Genomic DNA, 21186 nt, shown 5'->3' with positions numbered 1-21186 from the left:
TGACATGAGGATCTCGGCAGGAGACACTCTGCTTTTAAAATCGTTGCAAACAAACAATATCATCACTTTCATTTGCCGGTCAATTTATTGAAAACATCCCGTCAAGATATTTTGTCGAACAAACAGCGTTGCACATTTTTACACCCCACCTGACAATAGTAAAAAGCATCGTGTGGGCAGACAAGGCGCAAGATGCCGCAGCACAAAGCTTTGAACCAGTGAGCTTGTGTAAATCATTAGCTAAGAGTTAAGTTGACAATCTTGAGTTAAAACAGTCCAATTTTGACTTTATCTGCTTTGCATCTGTCGAGGACCCAGTTTTCCAGCAGCTTAAAAACATCCAGTTTGATCTGAAAGAAAAGCAGAAACACATTTGAAAGAAAAGCAGAAACACTTGGAAAAGATGTAAACATGTCTGAATCAAAAGTTCAAGAAATTAGACTATTACTTGTTAGTACAAAGCTGCATTCCAGACAATTTGGCAGGATTTCCTTGGTCGGACTTGGGAAATGTTCTTGAGAGCGGCAATCGATTAAAGGTTTCGCCATCAGTCCATCCATTTTTTTTTTTTTTGTGCTTGTCCCGTTTATGGTCATGGCTGAGCTGGAGCCGATCCCAGCTGACTTGGGGCAAGAGGCGGGGTGCACCGCGGACTGACCGCCAACACTCATATTCACAACTATGGATAGCTCAGAGCCGGGCGATGGACTATATAAACAGTAGCTCATTATAATTTTTCGGGCAAAGGTGTCTTTGCTTGTTTCGAGCTACCGAGACACACTCTGGAGGGAAAAAAAACAACCTTATTCTTTAAATATGGGTTTGCGTAATAGCTATCGTAAATAGTTTCGAGCTGTTGCTTTTCAAGGCAGAAATGTCATCCAAAATTGTGACTTTTTAAAGACATTGGGATAGTTCCACTCGTCATCTCTGTGGTTTTGCCGGCGATTCAACTCTACGTTTTATTTGAACACATGTACCAGTGAGCCAAAGAAGATGTGACGTTTATATCAGCAATCAGGAATGGTTGTCTGGTTGTCTGTCTCTCGCCGCAAATTTCCTGTTTGACTTTAGACTTCATGGTGACTGTGGGCGGGCCGAATATGGCCCCCATGCTGTATTTTCCCGTAGTTTGGCTTTGAGCTCTTCAAAAAAATGTGTGGATCTATCAATACATTGAACTATCACACAAAAATGACTAATGATAATAAATAAGTAATCAAATCATAAGAGAAAAATAACACAAGACTCCCAAAAGCATTAGTTCAATCTGCTCTAAAAGTCCACAGAACAATGTCATGTGGTGTAGTGTAGTGTCATTTTGCGGCAACAGGGGGCGGTAGCTCACCTCAGGAATGTCGATCATCCTCCTGCACTTCTGGTCTCTCCAGTTCCAGTCCAGAACCAGAAAGCGCAATGCCTGCAAGCTTAATCCATCTCGAGAGGGAGAGAGAAGATTAATTACAATAATGGTGAATATTCATTTCAAAAATGATCAAAGGTGCGACATGTGCAGTTACCTCTTTGAATAAGGGCGCTGATCCTACAAGGTGTACCCACTCCTATGTGAACGACTCCCTTCTGCAGCAGCTTCATCTGCTCCTCAATCTTCACATAAACACCAAAATGCACACGCACGACTGTTACTTCTCACACTGAAATCATTCTAGAACAAGGGTGGGAAACCTATGGCCCATGGGCCACACACAGCCCGCTACAGTATTGGACTTGCAAGCAATTCTAAAACAAGAAAAGGACTGATAAACGATAACGACATTTAACCTATAAATGTTGGCTGCTGAAATGAAAATGGTTCCCACCCCTGTTCCAGAACATTCGCTGGCACTGAAGCGAAAGCCAGTCTTTGTGTACAACCTTGATGTGTTTTGCAAAAAGCTTTACAGCCTTGGCTTCACCCCTGAATGTTGTCAGTTGCCTGGGAGAGAAATAAAAACAAATTAAGCGGTGCTGTGATTCATCATACTTAAGAGCTGGCTCCATTATGGGAGTCCGACAAATGAAACAACTTACTTTATGAGCTCGATGGCACGGAGGGCAGAGCTGCAGACGATAAGCAGAACCACCGATTTTTTTTCTGTGTGCTGTCGCTGAACTTTTGCCCATTTGGGACTAACTGATCAAAAAAAAGAATCAAACAATATATTCAGGGACACAAGCCACGGCGTGAATAGCAAAGTGGGAAAAAGGGAATAATTGAGGTTCATCCTCTCTCATGCTTAAAAATAAGTGCTTTCAAATAATTTCATTAAAATAATCTGGGAAGAAAAATAAACACCTCCCTCAAATAGACCACTTCATTTTACCAACAAGAAACGAACATCTTATGTATTGATACTTCACAAAGTGACAGAGATTTAACTGCTGAACCAATTACTAATACAGCAAAGATGTAGACAGTTATAGATTAAAAAATAATAATACTAATTAAAAGAAAAAAGTCTTCCCACATGCTGTAAACAAGTTCCCTCCACAGTAATAAAGATGTCACATTATGTCGCGCATGAACATTTGTTTGAATATAGAACTCATTTTTTACTCGACATATATTGGAATATAAAAGTTTATTATGATTTCAAAAATGCGTATAACTGAAGGCCTCCGCTCTAATCGATCACATGGACAATATTTGGGGAAACGACGATGACCATGAGAAATGTCATGACAATTCACGCTCACTTTGCTTCAGATAGGATGAGAGGCTATGCGTCAGGTCATTGCAGGTCAGGAAACACGAGTCTGGAACAATGCGGGGGGGGGGGGGGGGGGGGGGGAGATAATCAGGCGGCAAAGGAACGAAATTTGACGTTGGAATGCGGATTTGTGAGGACTCACCGTGCAGCTTGAGCTCCTCCTGCTCGATCACCGAACGCTTGTCTGAGAAGTAAAGTGTGAGGGAGTTCTGAAGGTCTGCCGGACAGCCTGGTTTTGGCTCGGAGGCGGCCAACACATCTGTAATGGTCTTCTTCCTCCTCTGGAAATACAGTTGAAAGATGACGAGCCACTGACGGCGGACATGAGCCATCCTGGTTGGGCCTACCTTTCTGTTTTTGGCTGAATCGCTCGATGTGTCCTTCTTGTTCTTCTGCTTTGGAAACTTTGACGCCTGAGACAACACAGGAGTGATGCACGTGACAGCTAATATGGAACATTTTCTTACTCAATTGCAGAAAGATTTGGAAATCCCCCCCAATTTTTAAAAATCTGATTTATGATACACACATTTTTGGGTCGTTGGGCTTTCGCTAAAATGAAGGCAGATGAAGCATAAATTAAAATGACAAAAAGATTGTTTACGGCACACTTGGTGTTGTTAACTTCCGAAACATTTCGACTTGCAGTCTAAGCAATCATCGCGACAGGTTTCCTCACTGAATGCCACCAAACAAGTGTGGCGTATACTTAGATCAGAGTACGACAATAATGCAAAGAAATCTGAAATCATGACACAAGTGGACTCAATTTCTTAAGCACTGAACAGACACGATATACATCAACAAACTATAGATATAAAATAAAGCATACCGAGCGTGAGGCAGCCCCTCCTCCGCCAAAATTGCAGGTTTTGCGATTTGAAAATGTCATAATCTACACACACCAATTTGATTTCGATTAAATGTCCTCCCCCAAAAGAAAGAGTTTGTGAAGCGGCGTAAGAACACGTCGTCACACGGTACAAGAAGGCAAACTACGTGGCCACCGCTCTTGCCATTTTTCCATGTGATGGTTTTATGTTTATGGCCTAAAAGTGTTTTTCAGTGCAGGCTCCTCTACCAATAGAGACCAAACCAAAAGCACTCCATGTCGCTCCAAGCGTTTAAAACCTTTTACGTTGGAATACCTCTTCATTCTTTTTCTTCTTCTTTGCTGTCACCGTGTTTTCCATTAGCTTCGTCCTCTTCTCTGCTTTCTTTGGTACATTTGACTTTCCTTTTATTGGCTTGTTCTGGCTTTTCTTTTTTTCGGCCTCCGCCTCCGCCTCGGACCCATCTATCATAGACAGATATTTTTAAAAAAAGGGGTGGGGGGTGGGCAAAAGGTGTGAAATTTAAATCTGGATCAATAAGTTATATGCAACAACATGATGAATCTCCATCAGAGGGTGAACATTAAAAACATCTGTCATGGTGACACAGTGCAACTCTACAGTCACAACAGAAAACATATTGTTGAAGAAATCCCGCTCAACCAAAAACTGCGCTTTATTAATCTTGTAAATGCCAATTCTTATCACATTGTGCAAAAGAGATCGAAGAAGACATGAATGAAAGAACAGTGGGAGAGAAGAAGTCAAGCCTCATGCAGAATTCAGATCACACTCATTCTGACCACAATTATAACCAGGCAAAAAAACCCCCATCCATGTCTCTTAATTGGAAGTCAGACAAACACAATTCCATGAATAACAACAACAACAATGAAAACAACAGGAAACAGAACTTATTGTGAGGCACAAACGTAGTCCAGTCATCTCACCTCACCTCCCAAGTACTCGCCGAAATCTTGGTATCATTAACACTTAATATTGAAAAGTTGGAATCAATAAAAATTTGATGTTGGCGACAATTTTCTGTTCCACTCCATTTCGTGTTAAACCGATGCCTCCCTGGCAACATCAATCTAAAGAGAGTATGACTGCCTCTTGCAGAATTCTTGTTTGGGATCTCGTTCAATTGTGCAAGTGTACCGAATGGTGTGGCTGGGCGAGTGAATATAAACAATCAACGCACATCTGACTCCCATCTTTGTCCTCGTATTTCTCCATCCCACCCCTAATGGATTCGTACCATCTCATCCATCATCATCACCGCCTGCTTGTGTGTGTTTTTTTTCCTTCTTCGCCGGGCCTCATTACTGTCAGAGGGAAAATGACAAAAGATGAGCACAGGATTGTAGTTCACAATCACTTTTGGCTTCCCTGGTTGCTTTCCGTTGAGACGCAGCTCCACCCCTTTTCCACTCCTTTACAGCCAGACTGCTTGAGTGTCATTAGTTCAGAAGTGCACTACATCAAGTGAACTGACACCCCCCTCCCCCCCTGATTCCCAATCCTGTTCCATTGACGGAGAAAGCCAACTATTTCCCTTACGACAGCGAGGTTGACGTGAGGACATTCAGATGCCAGACCCTTAGGAGCGTGAAGGATCACCAATAAAACCAATGTAATATAGATTGGCAACAAATGGTACGCCTGCCGTGCACGTAAGTCTTTTTTCCTTGATCGTATTGCATTTAAAAAAAAGCATTATTATGGGATTAATTATTTCGTGACATTCTGCTTGCATTTCTGGTCATTGTTGTGCATTGACATTTAGGAGTTGAAGCTAAAAAATAATAAAAAGTCCGAACAAATGTGTAGGTTTCAAATTTTGTGTTCCTGGAGAAAATTTGGGAAACAAAAGCACATTTATGTTAAAATTTCAACAATTGAAACCATTGTGTGAATCAAAATTGAGACTTCAAACTAGGCAGGGGTGTCAAACTCATTGCAGTTATAGTTTCCTTCGGAGAGCCATGACGACGGTGAACACAAATGTCTGATGCCTCGTATTACATATACACACAAAAAACTGATTAATAACCAGTTTTGAAATCAGATGCCGGTGAAAACTGTTTGAATTACATTTTAAAGGGGGATTCGTAACAAAAAAAAAGTTAAAAAGTCAATTCCCACTTTTGATATTTTACCTCAACCAATCGATGCACATAATTTCCTTTCGTGGGCCACATAAAATGATGTTGCGGACCAGAGTTCGACACCCAGGCCTTGACTTTAACACCTGTGATCTAGTGCATTTAACAACATTTCCTTGATCGGCAATCCACAAATTAACGATCGATTATTTGAAAATTTGGAGGGGGGGGGGATGCCCTTTGTTGACACCGGTGAAGATGAATGAGTAACGGATGTTATTTATATCCGTATCATCCGTTATTTATTCACCTGTTCCGCAATGCTTTTAATACCTTTTAATCTCTTTTACCCATTTTGCTTTTTGTTCATTTAAATGTGCTTTTTCTAAATTATGTATGCTTGTTTTAAGTGCACATTTTTATCCTGTGCTTTAAGCTCTTGTAAAGTGTCTTTGAGTGTGATGAAAAGCGCTTTCAAATAAAATGTATTATTATTATTATGATTATTTATGGAAAAATATTTAGTCTAGAGGCGCAATTTCCCAAAAATGAATAACTGAGAATGCTGACAATTGGCCATTGTGACAGCGATCAATGTGAGATCACTGCAGTTATCTACAGCCACGCCTACTTAGGTTCTATCAAAAATTCACCTGGAACGTGAACGATTACACATCTAAAACTACTACAGGAAATTAAAGCGCAACCCCCCCAAGAACAAGACGCTCGGTCTCCAACAACCCAAGCCATGGGGTCAGATAACAGAAAATCAATGGGAGGAGTGGAAGACGGCAAGATCGAAAAAGGCTCATGCCTCGTCATTTTTAACCGGCCAGTCAATAATGGCAACTGGTTTTAATGGGCAGTCAATGGCGCCAAATGGATACAATGACAATCGACTGTTTGCAGGAAATGAGCTTTTTCTGGCGGGAGGAGTGCGGGTATTCCAGACAAATTGCTTTCAGGCTTCAAGTGGTTTCATTGTACCTGCGCAATTAGTGGTGATTACATGGGTTAGCACGTTGTAAGAGCAATAAGTACACACTCCACGTCATCATCCATTAACCATTACTGACGCGACGAATAATGCTTGCAGGCTTTGCGCTGTGCATTCCACATTCAGAGACTTTATACCAAGACTCTGCTAAAACGGACCAGCTGTCATGGCGACCACCACAACATTATATCTCTTCCAAGGCATTAGGGGAAAGCACTGAGAATTCTGGGAATACAGATGGCTGCTGATGACAAACAATGACAGATTTAACACTGCAAGTTGCTTCTGTTGCAAATGTTTGTTTGACATACGGAAGGCATAGGAGGGATCGTCAAGACCCTTTTCAATAATAAATGGCGACTTTGGTTTGTTCACCATCCGCATTAAAGCACTGGTATTCTGTCGCTGCTGTTGCTTGTCTTGCGAGATGATTCGTGAAGGGATGCACTGACAAAGATTTGGGGTTATACTTGGTTTGTATGAAGAAAAATAAACAAAAACAAAGATTATTGCTGTTGACTTAGCCATATTGCACTGCAGCCAGGACAGAGGCTTGTGTTAATGGTTTCCGTATATTGCCGTTACCGCATTTTCCGCACTATAAAGCAATTCGGAGTATAAGGCACACGTTGGCCTATTTTAAAACTGTTCTCATATATAGGGCACACCACATTATAAGGTGCATAGAACAGAAGGTACAATGGTGGCTGCGGTTACGTTATGCATCCACTAGATGGCGCTATGCTAAAGAGAATACAATACAATAGAGCTTTATTTAACAGGCGCTTTCACAACTGCTGCAGCTTTAACAAAGCGCTTTACAGAACATTTAAAATACTACGCCCAAGAAATCTAAATATTTATCCATATATAAGGTGCATCGGAAAATACGGCGCATTGTCGGCTTTTGACGAAACTGAATGCTTTTGTATGGCCTCAGGCCAGTTCAAATTTTGATCATTTTTAGAGGTCCCTTGCATTCATAATCCATTTCCCCACTGTTTAAAACATAAGGCAGGTCAAAATGAGACTTGGTAAATGTCCGGCATCTATACGCTTTGTCAATTGTGTGCAATCGCCGTTTGAAACTGGAAAGGGAACAAGTTGGGTATTTTTGGACAGTTAAAATATAAAGGCCCCCAAATGTTTTAAAAAAAAAAAAAATCCAATTTTATCGTACCATCTGAACAGCTCAGTTGAGAAAAGACTTTGGTATTGTTTGATTTCATATATATTTGTTATTAGTTTGTTTGAGCAACCATACTTGAGATAATTTAAGGACCTACTTTGTATTTGAAGAAACTCCCATTAAAGTTCATCCCAGGCTTTTTATCTCCTGATGAACTAATCTTTATTTGCACATGGTACATTGCTGTCACTTGAGGGTTTAGCAATCATATGAATCACACTTCCAACAGTGATGCAATTATTGTGGAATCTAGCATCTTATTAGTGAGTGCAGGGAATGTGTGTGTGTGTGTGTGTGTGCGGAGAGAGAAAGACACAAAATAGCAAACAGTAGAATTTCACAACCGTCTGTCAAAGCACTCTTATTGGGGGTGGATGGGACTCCTCAGAGGACAGTTTACATCAGAGCCCAAAAATGTTGAGCATATTTATTACATTATGGAACAGCCAAGCAGCCATTGTTTGCCTTTCCAACTCCATGCCTGCCATGTGATTTATGGACCTAGGCAAATACAATCATGCCTAGACCTACGGCAGGCAAAAAACAAACAAACAGAAAACAACAAAAACAACCCACAAAAATCCTCATCTGGTTTTATTTGTTTTGCAAGAGTCAACTAGAAACCTTTTAAGAAATTCTGATTTCGTCTGAATGATTATGACAAAAGGAAAAATCCGCTACTACAAACCAATGTGAGATCCTCCATCTTTTCTGACTGGTCGCATGAACGTGAACAGGAAGAGGGTATGGTTCAGGGACTAGAGATAGAAAAAGCGCTAAACACAACTTTAATGATATGGACAAAGTGGTACAGCTGTTAAAATACACAAATAAATAAATAAATAGGGTGCGATCTTGAGCAAATTATCTTCATTTACGGTACACAGTGAAAAGACAACATTTCACTGACAAATGCCATATAGCGGATGCCAAAGACGTTTGTGGCAACGTAAGTGGGCGCCATCTTTGTGGAAATTTTCTGAAAGTCATCGAATGAGCACTTCAAATGCTGCTAAAATCTTCCACCCGCCGTTTTTTGATCTCATTTTCTATAGGCCATACCACACAAACACATTCCCCCAAAACACATTTTTCCCAACCCACACAGACCAAATCAGTTGGTTGGTCCCTTCTTGGTTTATTTGTGAACACAATGCAGATTCAATCATTGGCTAATTGGATCGACCCACAATTAGGTTAACCAAACCAGAGTTAATTTGAGAGATAGTTGGAATCCACTTGGATCTCGGTTCAGCCCATTTTGCGCTAAACCCGTCCAATCGATCCAACTAGTACACCCACCCACCCCCCCCCCCCCCCCCCCCCACACACACACACACACACAACTGGGTTTGCACCTGACCAGAGAGAGTTCACAAAAACAAAAACGATAACAGGGTTTCTCGTCACATTAGGAGGTGGAGAGAAAACATACTGATTGATAACCTGAGATCCCAAACCCTGAGATGGAGCCATATTAAGCAAAATTATGGTTCTTTTAGTCCAAGCAATTAATTTTAGTCCAGACGTCATCTGCTTGGAACTGTAGATCATTAGGTATGTGATGGCCAGAAAATACGTTTTCTCTGGGACCATCTTTCATTGTATTATCTGCAAAACTGATAACGCAGTTTCTATGCAAGTGTTGTGCCAAGAGCACTGCTGATGCTGTTTCATCAGGTTCTTGGACTTACTGTAAGTAAAAATGTTACAAAAACAAAACTAAACAACAGATTTCTAGTTCCCATTTAAATTATTTATCAACTCCTCTCTTCATTCTAGAACTGCATCCCATTTGTGAAAGTCGTCTGCGCATTCACTGGAATCAAGTGAAAACACGACTTTGGAGTCTTGCATTAGCCCAATCCCTAACATCTCCAAAACATCCCAATATCCCAGTTGCCATGAAAAACAGGCGGGACAAGAGACGTGAGCGCGAGAGAAGACGTTTGAGAGGAGACCTTTCCCGTGATGACATGTTGTTCCTACTCAGTGTTCTGGAGGGAGAGCTTCAGGTGGGGTAAAACTTTTGGATTTCGTCAAATGTAGACCACGACTCCGGAGCTCCAGAAGGCTCACAGAAACTGTGTAACCTTGTTTTTGTGCTGCTCATTACGCCAGGCGAGGGAGGAAGTCATTGCCGTGCTGAAAACAGAGAGGACGGACTGGGCTCTACTGAAGGCCCACTACGGTTTTTGTGGACTGCACGGGGCGCTGCGGTCCCTGCGTGGAGACTCACTGCGATGGCAACAACAGGACCATTTCGAGGATGTGTGCAAAACAGCGAATGCCGAGGTACTAATAATAAGAAACCAGACACCATAGGGAGTCTGTAATCAAATGTAATGAGGTGAACATAGTGCCATCTGACAAAAGCGGATTAATTACTGCTGCTTCACTGCACGTTGAGTAATTCTGTGCTGCCGGTGAAGTAATTATACCGTAATGATTTTGCAACCCTGATGGATTGTTTTGGTTTCACTTGATTGAGAGTACTTTCCAACCACAATCTCACTGAGAAGATTGAAAACAAATCCCCAAACCAACCCGAAATCGATTTGTATTCCAATCCTGATGTGTGAACTGTATCGTGCTTGGCTTTGATTCTTTTTGCAGCTTATTAATTTCATAGGGGTCCAGAAAAGGTCAAACAAGAGGATGGAGGATCAGCTTCTTGAGGTATCAAATGCTCACAAAGATGCCGTTAGGAGAAATGAGGAGCAGCAGAGAAGCCACCGGGATTTCTTTCAAAAGTATACGTGCGTTACGGCGCTACTGGAGGAGGACCGAGAGCGGTAAGTCGGTGCATCACATTTTGTGGGGGGTTGCATAAAACAAATGATTTTCCTCAAACTCTGGATAATAACCCATGACATTATGTTAAGGTAAATGAATGGCAATAATAATCAATTGATTTCGCTTGAGGAATTTGATTGTGTGGGAATTGATTGTCGATTCAACACATCATGAAGCAACTGAGACAAAATAGGGCGCGCTCCTGACTGCAGCCAGCACTGTATCAGTCATTGTTGTCAACAACACTTCTACATTTACGCAGACCTTTGCTAAGGCACAATACTGGCATGGAAACCAAAAAATAATTCAGAACAGGATCCTCGCACCGTATTAAAAATAGTTATAAAACAACAGTAAATGAATGAGTTACTTTTCCCCAATGGACATCGAACCTGCTGGACAGATCACATTATGACGACACGTCACGTGTTTTTTTTTTCCCCTTCCCGGTTTTGTTAACAGTTGGACCTTGGTAGCTGTCTTGTAGTACAGCACTGCTTTAAAATAAAAAGGGGGGGGGGACAGACACACACACACACACAAAGAAATAACAGCGGCATAACATTGTTGCACAGTACTGTATACCGTAAGAAAAACAGCTACAGACTGCAGCCCAAATGAATGTGACGTACTTGCATTCTTGAGCTGAGTAAATATCCATCCAGTCCCTCTTGGAATGAAAGATGTACAGTGATTTAAGTGTTTCAGCACACCGTAGAAAAAAAAACAAAAAACATCTGGACTTTCTGACATACACGTGAACCCTTTTAGCCCCAAGTTCATCCATAACACTCAGTTCAGCTTCCTCCATTTGGACAGTCCACTGCAGTCCGGACTTGGTCGGAGCCTATCGTACGTCCAAGTTCGACTTGCGCTTGTAAACAGCTCAACATGTAATTACACATTCCATGTACGGTTGGCACCTGCCTGCCGCTTGGTCAGCCAGTACCTCTTCTGAAGCAAATGGAATAAAAATTGATGGTGGCTAGAACGTTTCCCTTTCCAAATGGCGACGACGTTCAGATGTGGCATGTGGCTATGGCGAGGTCCGTTGGCAGGGCAAGACCGGCGGGTATGGCTACGTCTGGTGCAGCTATGCTATTTGAGACCCATTCTGTCTTTCGTAGCACCAGAGTCCACTCTGTAATCTAATTATGGAGACTGTTTGGAAGAATAGCCTACATTTGTTGGTAAGAGTGCCAACCTTTAAAGTGAGCCGCCACAGAAGCACATGGCAATTTCAGACCAAAAATAATCGCGCCACATAAAACACTTTGCTCATTACAAATACAAAGCGGCCGAGATAGCCTAAACAAACAAAAAATAATTACTCTGCTTTCATCGAAGGCTACAGAAATAAGAGAATAATTGCCGCTGATGGGCTGAACTCAGAGGATTTGGACAATTTTAGGTTAAAAAACAGCTTTAAACGATTACTCAAGTTTAATAAAATAGTTGTCGATTAATTTGACAATCGATTAGTAGAGTCATTTTGACACCTCTAGCCGATGATGGACCCCCCACCGCCCAAATGGTGGAACAACACTTTAACTTATGACCAGTATATGTTGACGAAGAGGATATTGATGATTAATTTCCCACCTATCTGACTCTGCACGTGAAAAGAACAAATACATCCTGAAAATGCATTGACATGTGATAAAATTTGTAAATACGTAACAAAGGGTGACTGCCTGTATCCACTTTCTTGCTTTTGTAACCGATTGCACAAGCCTCTTCCAAATATGCAGCACCACTGCTGCCAGTGTCAGTGATTAAATAAAAAAGGAGATTGGGCAATACATTAATAGCGCCAGATGTTAGGAATCGGGTGCATTTAAAGTCGCACAAAGAGTACGAAGTTGGGGGACATTAATTCACTGAGATTGCAAGGTGGACTGACTGTCTTGAATTCATTTTCAAAATCTGTTCTGTGCTAGTTTGTGCGCAGACCTGTTCTCACATCAACCCTGACAAAAATCTTTCAATCTACGCCTGTTTCTTCTCAAAGGGCTTCTTCGAAACAAAGAAACAATCATCACAGCTTTTGTTTTTGCCTTTTCTGAAGTTCTACAAGCACCCATGTGCAAAACAGATGACCCATGCTAGACGCAAAACTACACCGTGACTTCCAGTTTTTACGTATCATCTATTACGCCGCACTGTGATCCCCGTTGCATGTCATGTGCGCGTCGCGATGAAACAACGCGGTTGTTCCGGCCTCTTGCCATTAGATTACACACGTTTCAGATGGTCTGTCACTGGGTGACGCCTTCTCGACATTAAACACTCTCATGTGTGCGCGACTCACAAAAGTCATTCTGGGGTGTACTTCGTGGGTTAGGGTTTTCATCTTTTTTTTTTCTTGATACTCATGGATTCTGGATGTTAAAGGGGAAAAATCTGTAAGAAGGATTTTATATATATTTTTTGGGGGGGGGGGTTCTTGTTTGGTGCTTTGTTAAATTCACCAGCATTACAGCAGAGGTAACAATTTGAGGAGACAGCACATACATTTGGCTGTGCCTCATTTTTGAAAAGCAGATGCTAAAAAAAGCAGCATTTTGGTGAAATTACAACCTTGGATGAAAATAGGACGTTCGGTCGTCCTGGTACATGGGGCCGTATTACATATCGTTCAATGCTTGAAGGCTTTCTTGGAAAGGTCTTTGCGGGATGGACTCATGCTTGTAATTGAGGACGAGGGTTGCAGATGTCAGCGCTGCGATGGGAACGAGGACTTTGTGAACTCTGCAGCAAGAGTCAGAGGCGTGGATCAGAAGGTGGAGGACGCTTACCTTTCACAGCATGAGCAATGTTTAACCTCCAGCCTTTATTTTCCCGAGGGGGGGGGGTGATTGAGGCGGAAGATTCGAGTGAGTTAAAAACGAAATACCGCATACCGGTAATGTGCATTCCTTAAGTGAAGAAGGGGAAAATGAACGATTTTTTTTTTTTTATGGATGGAGCTCAACATTCCATAAACTAACATCATGTTGCCTCTTTTAAACAGCAAACTAGCTCAGTGTGAAACAAAAACACTTCGACTGGGCAGAGCCAAGGGCTGCACTCCCATTTTGCATTGACTATTTCAAAACGCAATTAATCAACAACCAATTACACACAAAGAACAGAGTTCTTTGTGTGTAATTGATTGCTGCAAAAACATACAACTAAACAAGAGTGAGGTTTTATTTTAGAAACGTTCTGCTTGCCATGCCGAGTCATCTATGGAGCACATTCAATGTCAAGCTTAAATTGCTACATTTTTATTTTCGCAGCTGGTTGAGAATGGATTTAATGGCAAACATTCACAGGTGAAAGAGTGGCTGTCGCACATTTTTCACCCCTTTGAAGTGGCATTGGAAGTTGTTCCCCAGCTTGTTCATCTGTTACTATTAGGAGTGTTCGGTGACTTAGCAAAACCAAAATTTCCGTTTCTGGTTGTCTTCAGACGTGACCAATACAGGAAATTATGAAAGCATCACTGGTTATCATCAATTCCCTCTGCGCGTAAACACACAGATGCACCAAACGCTCGACGAACAACAGGACGCCCATGACGCCGCCAAGCGAAATTGCGGTTGAACATTTTATCATTTCATCCAATAAAAAGCTTAGACTGGATGAAATAGAGATGTATTATGGGGTTTGGGGAAGAGAGAGAGAGAGAAAACATATGGATATAATTGTGAACCAATGAAGTGATGATGTCATCTCACAGTCAGGTTATCAGGCCCCAAGCAAAAATGGCTAGGGCATTAAAAAAAAGAAAAGAAAAAAAAAGTGCCTCTTAAAACATGTGAGAAACACATACACTTAGATGAACTACAGCTTTTGGACATGCCAACACATTCTGTCCTTCCCATTAGCCTCTTTGGCATGGCTACACAATGAGCTCATGTGGAATGGGCTCAACTCCAGTAAAAACACACTAGCGCGAACGCACACAAGAACACAGATCAACACACACACACACACACACACACACACACACACACACACACACACACACACACACACACACACACACACACACACACACACACACACACACACACACACACACACACACACACACACGGTCATATTTCCATCACTTCAGACGACATTACAAACTTTCCTGGAGACTTAACACTAACTATAACCACGACATGCCATTGCCACAAATCTCAACCCGACAATTTTTCGCCAAAATGATAGCGTGCACAGTGTGTTAACAGATTTATGGTCCCACAGCAGGAGGAAGACCTGACACTGAAACTGACACACACACACACACACACACACACACACACACACACACACACACACACACACACACACACACACACACACACACACACACACACACACACACACACACACACACACAAACCAGTCTAGGCTATAACCATATAAGGATTGGCCGATGATGTAATGGGTGCCACTGGCTGAGAGAAAGAGTCCATGCGCAGAGCACTTCTCATAATGTTTGGTTTTGTGCGTGGAATGTCCACATCAGTGGGATCTTCGGGAAGAGAGAAGTGAAAGAGTTGAGGCCAACTAATCTCTGAGGATTTGTAAGGAAAGGGACACATGACGGCAGGTAGGACTATGTGAAAGATGTGATTTAAGGAATGTGCGCTTGCGCTTTAAAAGTTGGATTGTCACAACGAGGAGAGCTGCGGCTGATTGAACAGACTTTTTTCCATTTTTTCCATTCCATTCCATTGCAGACCACAAATATTAAGAAATGCAAAAGAAAAAATATTAAGACGCAGGGGGAATGTTTTACAATGAAACTGGATTTGGGGAAAGGAGACCTAACATGAAATAATATTTAATAGTATTTATTTAATCATACTTTTAGAATTCTTTTACTATAATTCTAAAATACAAGTCAGACAAGTCCTACCTGGACACACACCGTTAATAAAAAATAAGATTGATATCCGTTTCACAGTAGGTGAACAAAAGATCCTGCCCGGATTGAGCACATTAAAAGTCGCAGTTGGGCTGTAATCGTCTGTGACTCAACTGGAATGTCTTTCTGAGCCGCGCGTCTATTCATGATGTACTTGTACAGCACATACGGGGGAAATAATGGGATGTGGTGTTAGGGGAACTGGAGGGTAAAGAAAATTCTTAATTAACAAACGCTAACACGCTAAGGAAGCCATCTGCCGCGCTTGTGAAAACTTGCTAAATCGCTGCGCCAAAGAGACCACATGGACGACAATACTTACAGGCATGACACAGGCGACATGTGTTACGGTTTACAGGTTGACACAGGGGAGAACAAAATGTTCTATGTTCTCAAATAAGGAGAGGAAAGTGATTCAGTTCTCCTTACGATTTAAATAAATGTTTATGTTGGAAACAAACCACATAGGGAAATCATTTGTGTTTATCAGCCATGGCCAAAAAGTGAGTAACTTTAAACATTACCTCATGTCCTTGGTGAATGAAATACAGTTACCCTGTAAACCCATTCAAAGGCATTCTTTGGACATAACTAATGCACCCCCCCCCCCACTCTCCACAGACTGAAGCTCCTGATTGCAAAGGAACGACAATACCAGGAATTAAAGGAGACTATCAGAGAAAGAGATTTATCACTTCTTAAAAAGGAGCTGAACCGACTGAAGTCGTTGGCGCTGCTGCTCGTAAAGGAGTATCAGAGCTTGGAGAAGCTGTTAAAGGAGCACGGGCGTCATGTCAAACAACTGAGTGCCATCGCTCAAAGTATTGACCAGGAGGCCACTACAGCTAAAGAGAGACAACAGCCAAATTCGATGCATCCTGAGGTGGAGCGACCCAATTCATACAACAACGTCCACCGCTCCCGTCACGTTATGACAGCTCAACTCGCAGAGGGGGCAGCTCAAAATCAGCCACTGAGACAGCAGCATTCAAGCCTTGGCCGTCAGACAGACGAGAAACGAGAAAGTTCTGCAACAGAGAAGGAGAAGGAATTGCAGGAGACTGGTGATCGGGAAGCTAGACAGCCAGGCTCGCTGTCAGAAGTGGAGGTACTGCGGAGAAGGGTGGTGGAGATGGAAGGGAAGGATGAGGAACTTATCCGCATGAGGGACCAGTGCCGGGATCTGGACTGTAGACTGGTTATGGAGACGAAAAACTGCTCGAGTCTAAAGGTTGAGGTGAATAGGCTCAATGGAAGAATCAGTGAATTAGACCGCATCGAGGAGACTTTGGGCAAAAGCAAACAAGAGTGCTGCAATCTGCGGGACAGCTTGGAAAAAGAGAAAAATGGCAGCAAGATGCTCTCAGGTGAGGTGGACTCCCTGAAGATCAAACTGAGAGAGCTGGAGGCGAGTGAGAGCCAACTGGAGAAGAGCGAGGTGGCAATCAGACATGACCTGGCCACGCTTAGGTCCCTGACAGCCGCCTTGGTAGAGGACAGAAAGACCATGTCGGAGAGGCTGCAGGAAGCCGAGAAAAAATTCTGCGGGCGAGGCAGTTATAGAGAAGGGGCACAGAGCTCAAAGTCAGACGTGGAAGAAAAGACAACATGCATGGCAAAGGAAAGGGACGAGCTACATGGCAGGCTCGCAATGGAGCAGCAGAGAAACATGGAGCTCGAGAGTAAAATGGTCATTATGAGAAAGAGGCTACAGGTTTTGGAAAACAGGAGAGAAAAGGAAGAGAAGTACATGCAAGGCTCCAGCAACACCAGTCCGCGCTGCCAAATGGAAGAGAACAAAGCCAAACAACTCACATGGGAGCTGGAGAGGCTACAAAAAAGACTGCAGGACAAAGAGATGATGGAGAAGGAACTTATTAAAGTAGAGGACGACTACGAGTCTCTGGAAAAGAGATTCAATGATGAGCAGATTAAGTCCAAGTCTCTACTCAAGGAACTAGAGGTGGCCAAAAAGGAGCTTTCCGGATACAAGCAGGCGGAAAAACAGGACATCAACCAGGAACACGTCCTCCTTTGTCGTCTACAGAAGGAGCAAGTCAAGTCCAGGCTGCTTGCACGAGAGGTCAGTGCGCTCAAAGAGCAACTCCAGCAGCTGATGGGCACAGAGGAATCCATCAGCAGGGTCCAGACGGATCACTCTGCGTTGCAGGGTAAGCTGATGCAACAAGAAACCAGGAACCGGGAACTGGCTCAGGAGATGAGGGACTTGAGCAGCGAACTCGACAGATACAGATGTCTAAAGAATCTTGCGCCGGGTGGAAATGACGAGCATTACCGCCCCACCAAGGAGGTGCAAACCGAGCCAACAGGCAACTTGCCGACTGACTGCCAACTGCCCCCTATAATTAACACAACATTTGGCGAGAAGCATGACGAGGAGGATCCGAATCACAACGTTGAAGTCGGAGGCAGCCGGGGCTCAACTCTCATCAGCAACCTGAACAGCTTGAACAGTGCCAACAACATCGTGAGCCAAAACAGAGGCCACGCAGCCAACGGGGTAAATGTGCACCAAGCGGCTAATGGGGACGTGATGATGCTAACTCACACGCCAGGGCAGCCGCTACAAATCAAGGTAACGCCGCATCACATTCTCAACACGGCCACCCTTGAGATCAGCAGCCCCACCGCCGATGCCTCCGCCTCCTACACCAGCACGGCCTTCATCCCATCTGGCGGAAACACGCCAAACCAAAAAATCACCATCATCCAGAATAAGACGCCACCGTCGAGTCCCGACCGCACCATCTCCCTGCTGAACGGGACCCCCGTCTCTCGAATGATGAGTCCCAATTCATCCCGATCGGCGACTCCGGACCTCCCGATCCAGATTTTGACGGTCAGGACTTGTTCTCCGGAGCCGACCGACATCGGGAGCCAGGGCGCCTTCTGCAAGACTCCTGAGCGGCAGAACAGCTGGCACCACGTGTGTTCCAGCAGCTCCGAGTCCAGCCCCAGCATCATCACCACAGAGGACAATAAGATCCACATCCACCTCGGGAACCCGTATCTCCCATCTCACAGCATGCCGCCACCTGTCGGGCCGTACTACCTTCGACATGAGCAGAGGACTCAAGTACTTGCAAATGGCTGCCATGTCAAAGGTGTTGGCAAGATTACCAGTAGTATTACCATATCTCCCGCTACATCTCCCGCCTCACACTCCCCTATGTAGCAGTGACCATTTTAATGAGGTCAACGTGTGAATGTCTCTTTCCAAATAGATACTGTATTATGCCACCTTCCTGCAAGACTATGAAATTAAATCAATGCCGCCCATGTTTTTGTAATGACACGCCATAGTTTGCTACAATACACTTCACCGAGTATTTCTTATCCAAATAATGATTTGTACAACTATTTCTGCTGCCTGTATAAGAACGACATGAAGCAACTGCAATACAATCTCCTATCTTTAAAGATGTGGACATTTCTTTCACTTGCTAGCCAGGCTAATTTGTCAGCATGCACTGTTACATAAATGGCGACCTATTTTGTGGAGCTGATAATAAAAAACGGAAAAGCCGAGACATTTTTTTGTCAGATTTGATTGTCAATGGATGGCAAAAAAAGTGATATTTTTGAGACAAATGATAAACAAGTAGCATTACAGTATACAGGTATATGTTTGAGACTGAGAATTTATGTGGATTTTAATGTTTAGCGAAAAGCATTTTTCTCAAAAACAATACTTTGCACAAAGACATTTGACAGTTCACAAGACTCTGGATAGTTGCAGCACAATCAATTAGTCAAACATTGAAACTTTTATTCCATAAACTCAAGACACACAGAGCGAATTATTCATTACATTAAAAAAAAAACATTTTGATGATTACAGCTTACTGCGAACAGAAACTCCAAATCCCAAAAATTACAATGTCACATATGAAAAAAATTAAAATTACTTTTAATCTAGGAATTACTTTTCAGGAGGCCAATAGCTCTGTTTAGTGGATCTTTAAAAGTATATTAGTTTTACTTTTTGAATTTAATTACTGAAATAAACAAAGTACTCTATGGTGTTCTAATTTGGTGGCATAAACCTGTAGTTTTAAGGTTAGATACCACAAATGTGGCATTCCGTTCATCAACTTTTAAGTATGTAGTTTGGAAGTGACACAGTTAGGCGTAAACTATTGATGACCGTGGCTTAACTTGTTTGTGTGACAAAATATATATATATATTTTGCGTTTTTTTTTCATATGGTAGGGTAAAGGGAGGGTCTGGAAATCGCTGGCAGTGATAAAAGATACAGGTCTAATTTAATTTTAAAACATCTTTTCTGATACATTCATTAAACTAATGACATTATAAATCTTGTTTTTATTCATCCATCAATTTGCCTGCACTAGAATGCTTGTTCTACTACACTGAACATTTTTAAAAACCACCAGAGTGCATTGCTACCCTCTGTCGGCTAGGGTGGTGAACTGCGCTTGAAAAGCAACAGACACTGAAAGGTCCCGCAATCCATCATAAGATTAAAAAGAAATCGTTAACGTTACGGACTGTTTGGGGGGACGCTAAATGTGTGAAATGCGCAAAAGGTAAGTTAAAGTTTGATTTTTGAGTCTAGCTTTTCAAACGCGTTACACTGGAACACGCACGTGTGTTTACGTCTCTCACGTGTTTTACGTCTCCGAATCACAGCGAAGCGTTTCACGCGTGTGGCTTCGTCTTCTCATCTACGGTGAGTAGGCTGTAATAATGTGTTCTTATTAACAAGAACTTTACATGTTAAAAGTACTTCTTATTGACATGATGTAAACAACAACTACTTTGACCATTACAAGCAAGTGTTGAACGGCTAAAGCTAGCTTACAGTGAGCACCAACATGCTTCGCGGCAGCTACATACAGGGCGTCTACACGCAAACGCACAAAAACATGTAAACGCATAAGTCTTCACCACTTAAGACATTGTTACATTAAAAAAATAGATATTTCACCTGATTCACAGTCATGCTGCCACCACTCGTCACCCAAGTCGTCCCCCATTTTGCCGGATTACGCTTTTGGGCAGTGTTATCCAATCAAATGAACCGCTGCCCGAGCAAACTGGGGTGCGTTCACGAGCAGCACGTTACAAAAGTTGTAATGTGGTTGAGAAACTATAAGAACACACCAACTGCAGCGAGCTCGACAACAACTCGATTCATATTCATAATTATTTTCAAACATGCAGCTAAAAAACGATGAAACTTGGACGTCAGAAGTGTGTTCACAAGTAGTGCGTTGCAAAGACACATTACGTGGTCTTAAACGAGAACGACATACCATAACAAGATGTTTCAGTTTATTTCAATTTACATAAAAGCATCTGGAATAGGTCGATGATGAGGCAACATTTTATTGACAATATTAGTTTTTAACTGCCGTAATATTATTATTTTTTAATCTGTAATAGATTTTTTAAACTGCATTTTGGGGTTAAAATAGGAAGACAAGAATCACCCGTATGTGCAAATATTTTTGACACTCTGTCCTCTAGTTGATTTTGGGACAATTTCCAACTTCGAGATGAGAAGAGGATGCTGAGGACATACAGTATTTGGAACAGTGCCCATTTGCTGCAGCTGTAGAGCAGAGCAGGGACAGATCCTCAGTAATTACAACTTGCAT

General features: G+C 42.5%; 3 protein-coding genes across 5 annotated transcripts; 2 read left to right on the top strand and 1 right to left on the bottom strand.

Moving 5' to 3' along the window:
• Positions 1 to 66: 66 nt before the first annotated feature.
• cmss1 (cms1 ribosomal small subunit homolog) lies at positions 67 to 20599 on the bottom strand. 3 transcript variants are annotated; one of them, XM_086122948.1, is made up of 10 exons: positions 20514 to 20599; positions 3860 to 4008; positions 3059 to 3124; positions 2854 to 2992; positions 2698 to 2757; positions 2032 to 2134; positions 1876 to 1936; positions 1521 to 1608; positions 1349 to 1437; positions 67 to 350 (listed from the first exon to the last, which is right to left on the bottom strand). In XM_086122948.1, exons 1-10 carry the CDS (start codon positions 20560 to 20562, stop codon positions 267 to 269), a joined length of 888 nt encoding a protein of 295 aa, XP_085979074.1. In that variant the 5' UTR covers positions 20563 to 20599; the 3' UTR covers positions 67 to 266. The 3 variants fall into 3 exon arrangements, with proteins under 3 accessions (XP_085979074.1, XP_085979075.1, XP_085979076.1); XM_086122949.1 differs by lacking the exon at positions 20514 to 20599 and adding an exon at positions 15532 to 15959; XM_086122950.1 differs by lacking the exon at positions 20514 to 20599 and adding an exon at positions 15544 to 15959.
• Positions 9743 to 10637, top strand: LOC147198301 (filamin A-interacting protein 1-like). The gene is made up of 3 exons (XM_086122951.1): positions 9743 to 9853; positions 9960 to 10133; positions 10455 to 10637. Exons 1-3 carry the CDS (start codon positions 9743 to 9745, stop codon positions 10635 to 10637), a joined length of 468 nt encoding a protein of 155 aa, XP_085979077.1.
• LOC147198300 (filamin A-interacting protein 1-like) lies at positions 16165 to 19089 on the top strand. The gene has a single exon (XM_086122946.1). It carries the CDS (start codon positions 16412 to 16414, stop codon positions 18734 to 18736), a length of 2325 nt encoding a protein of 774 aa, XP_085979072.1. The 5' UTR covers positions 16165 to 16411; the 3' UTR covers positions 18737 to 19089.
• Positions 20600 to 21186: the final 587 nt, after the last annotated feature.

Source organism: Hippocampus guttulatus, chromosome 11 (assembly GCF_054856545.1).
Source record: "Hippocampus guttulatus isolate MCC_2025c chromosome 11, RoL_Hgut_1.0, whole genome shotgun sequence".
NCBI lineage: Eukaryota > Metazoa > Chordata > Actinopteri > Syngnathiformes > Syngnathidae > Hippocampus > Hippocampus guttulatus.
This window is presented reverse-complemented; position numbering and strand designations above follow the sequence as displayed.

Excerpts from the sequence above, each read along its gene's own strand:
- LOC147198301 (XM_086122951.1), top strand. The coding sequence starts at position 9,743 with ATGAAAAACAGGCGGGACAAGAGACGTGAGCGCGAGAGAAGACGTTTG. Across the intron at positions 9,854-9,959 it reads TTCTGGAGGGAGAGCTTCAG|GCGAGGGAGGAAGTCATTGC; the intron begins GTGGGGTAAAAC and ends TCATTACGCCAG. Across the intron at positions 10,134-10,454 it reads GCAAAACAGCGAATGCCGAG|CTTATTAATTTCATAGGGGT; the intron begins GTACTAATAATA and ends TTCTTTTTGCAG.
- LOC147198300 (XM_086122946.1), top strand. The coding sequence starts at position 16,412 with ATGCATCCTGAGGTGGAGCGACCCAATTCATACAACAACGTCCACCGC.
- cmss1 (XM_086122948.1), bottom strand. The coding sequence starts at position 20,562 with ATGGGGGACGACTTGGGTGACGAGTGGTGGCAGCATGACTGTGAATCA. Across the intron at positions 2,135-2,697 it reads CTCATCCTATCTGAAGCAAA|TTAGTCCCAAATGGGCAAAA; the intron begins GTGAGCGTGAAT and ends TTTTTTGATCAG. Across the intron at positions 1,438-1,520 it reads CAGCGCCCTTATTCAAAGAG|ATGGATTAAGCTTGCAGGCA; the intron begins GTAACTGCACAT and ends CTCCCTCTCGAG.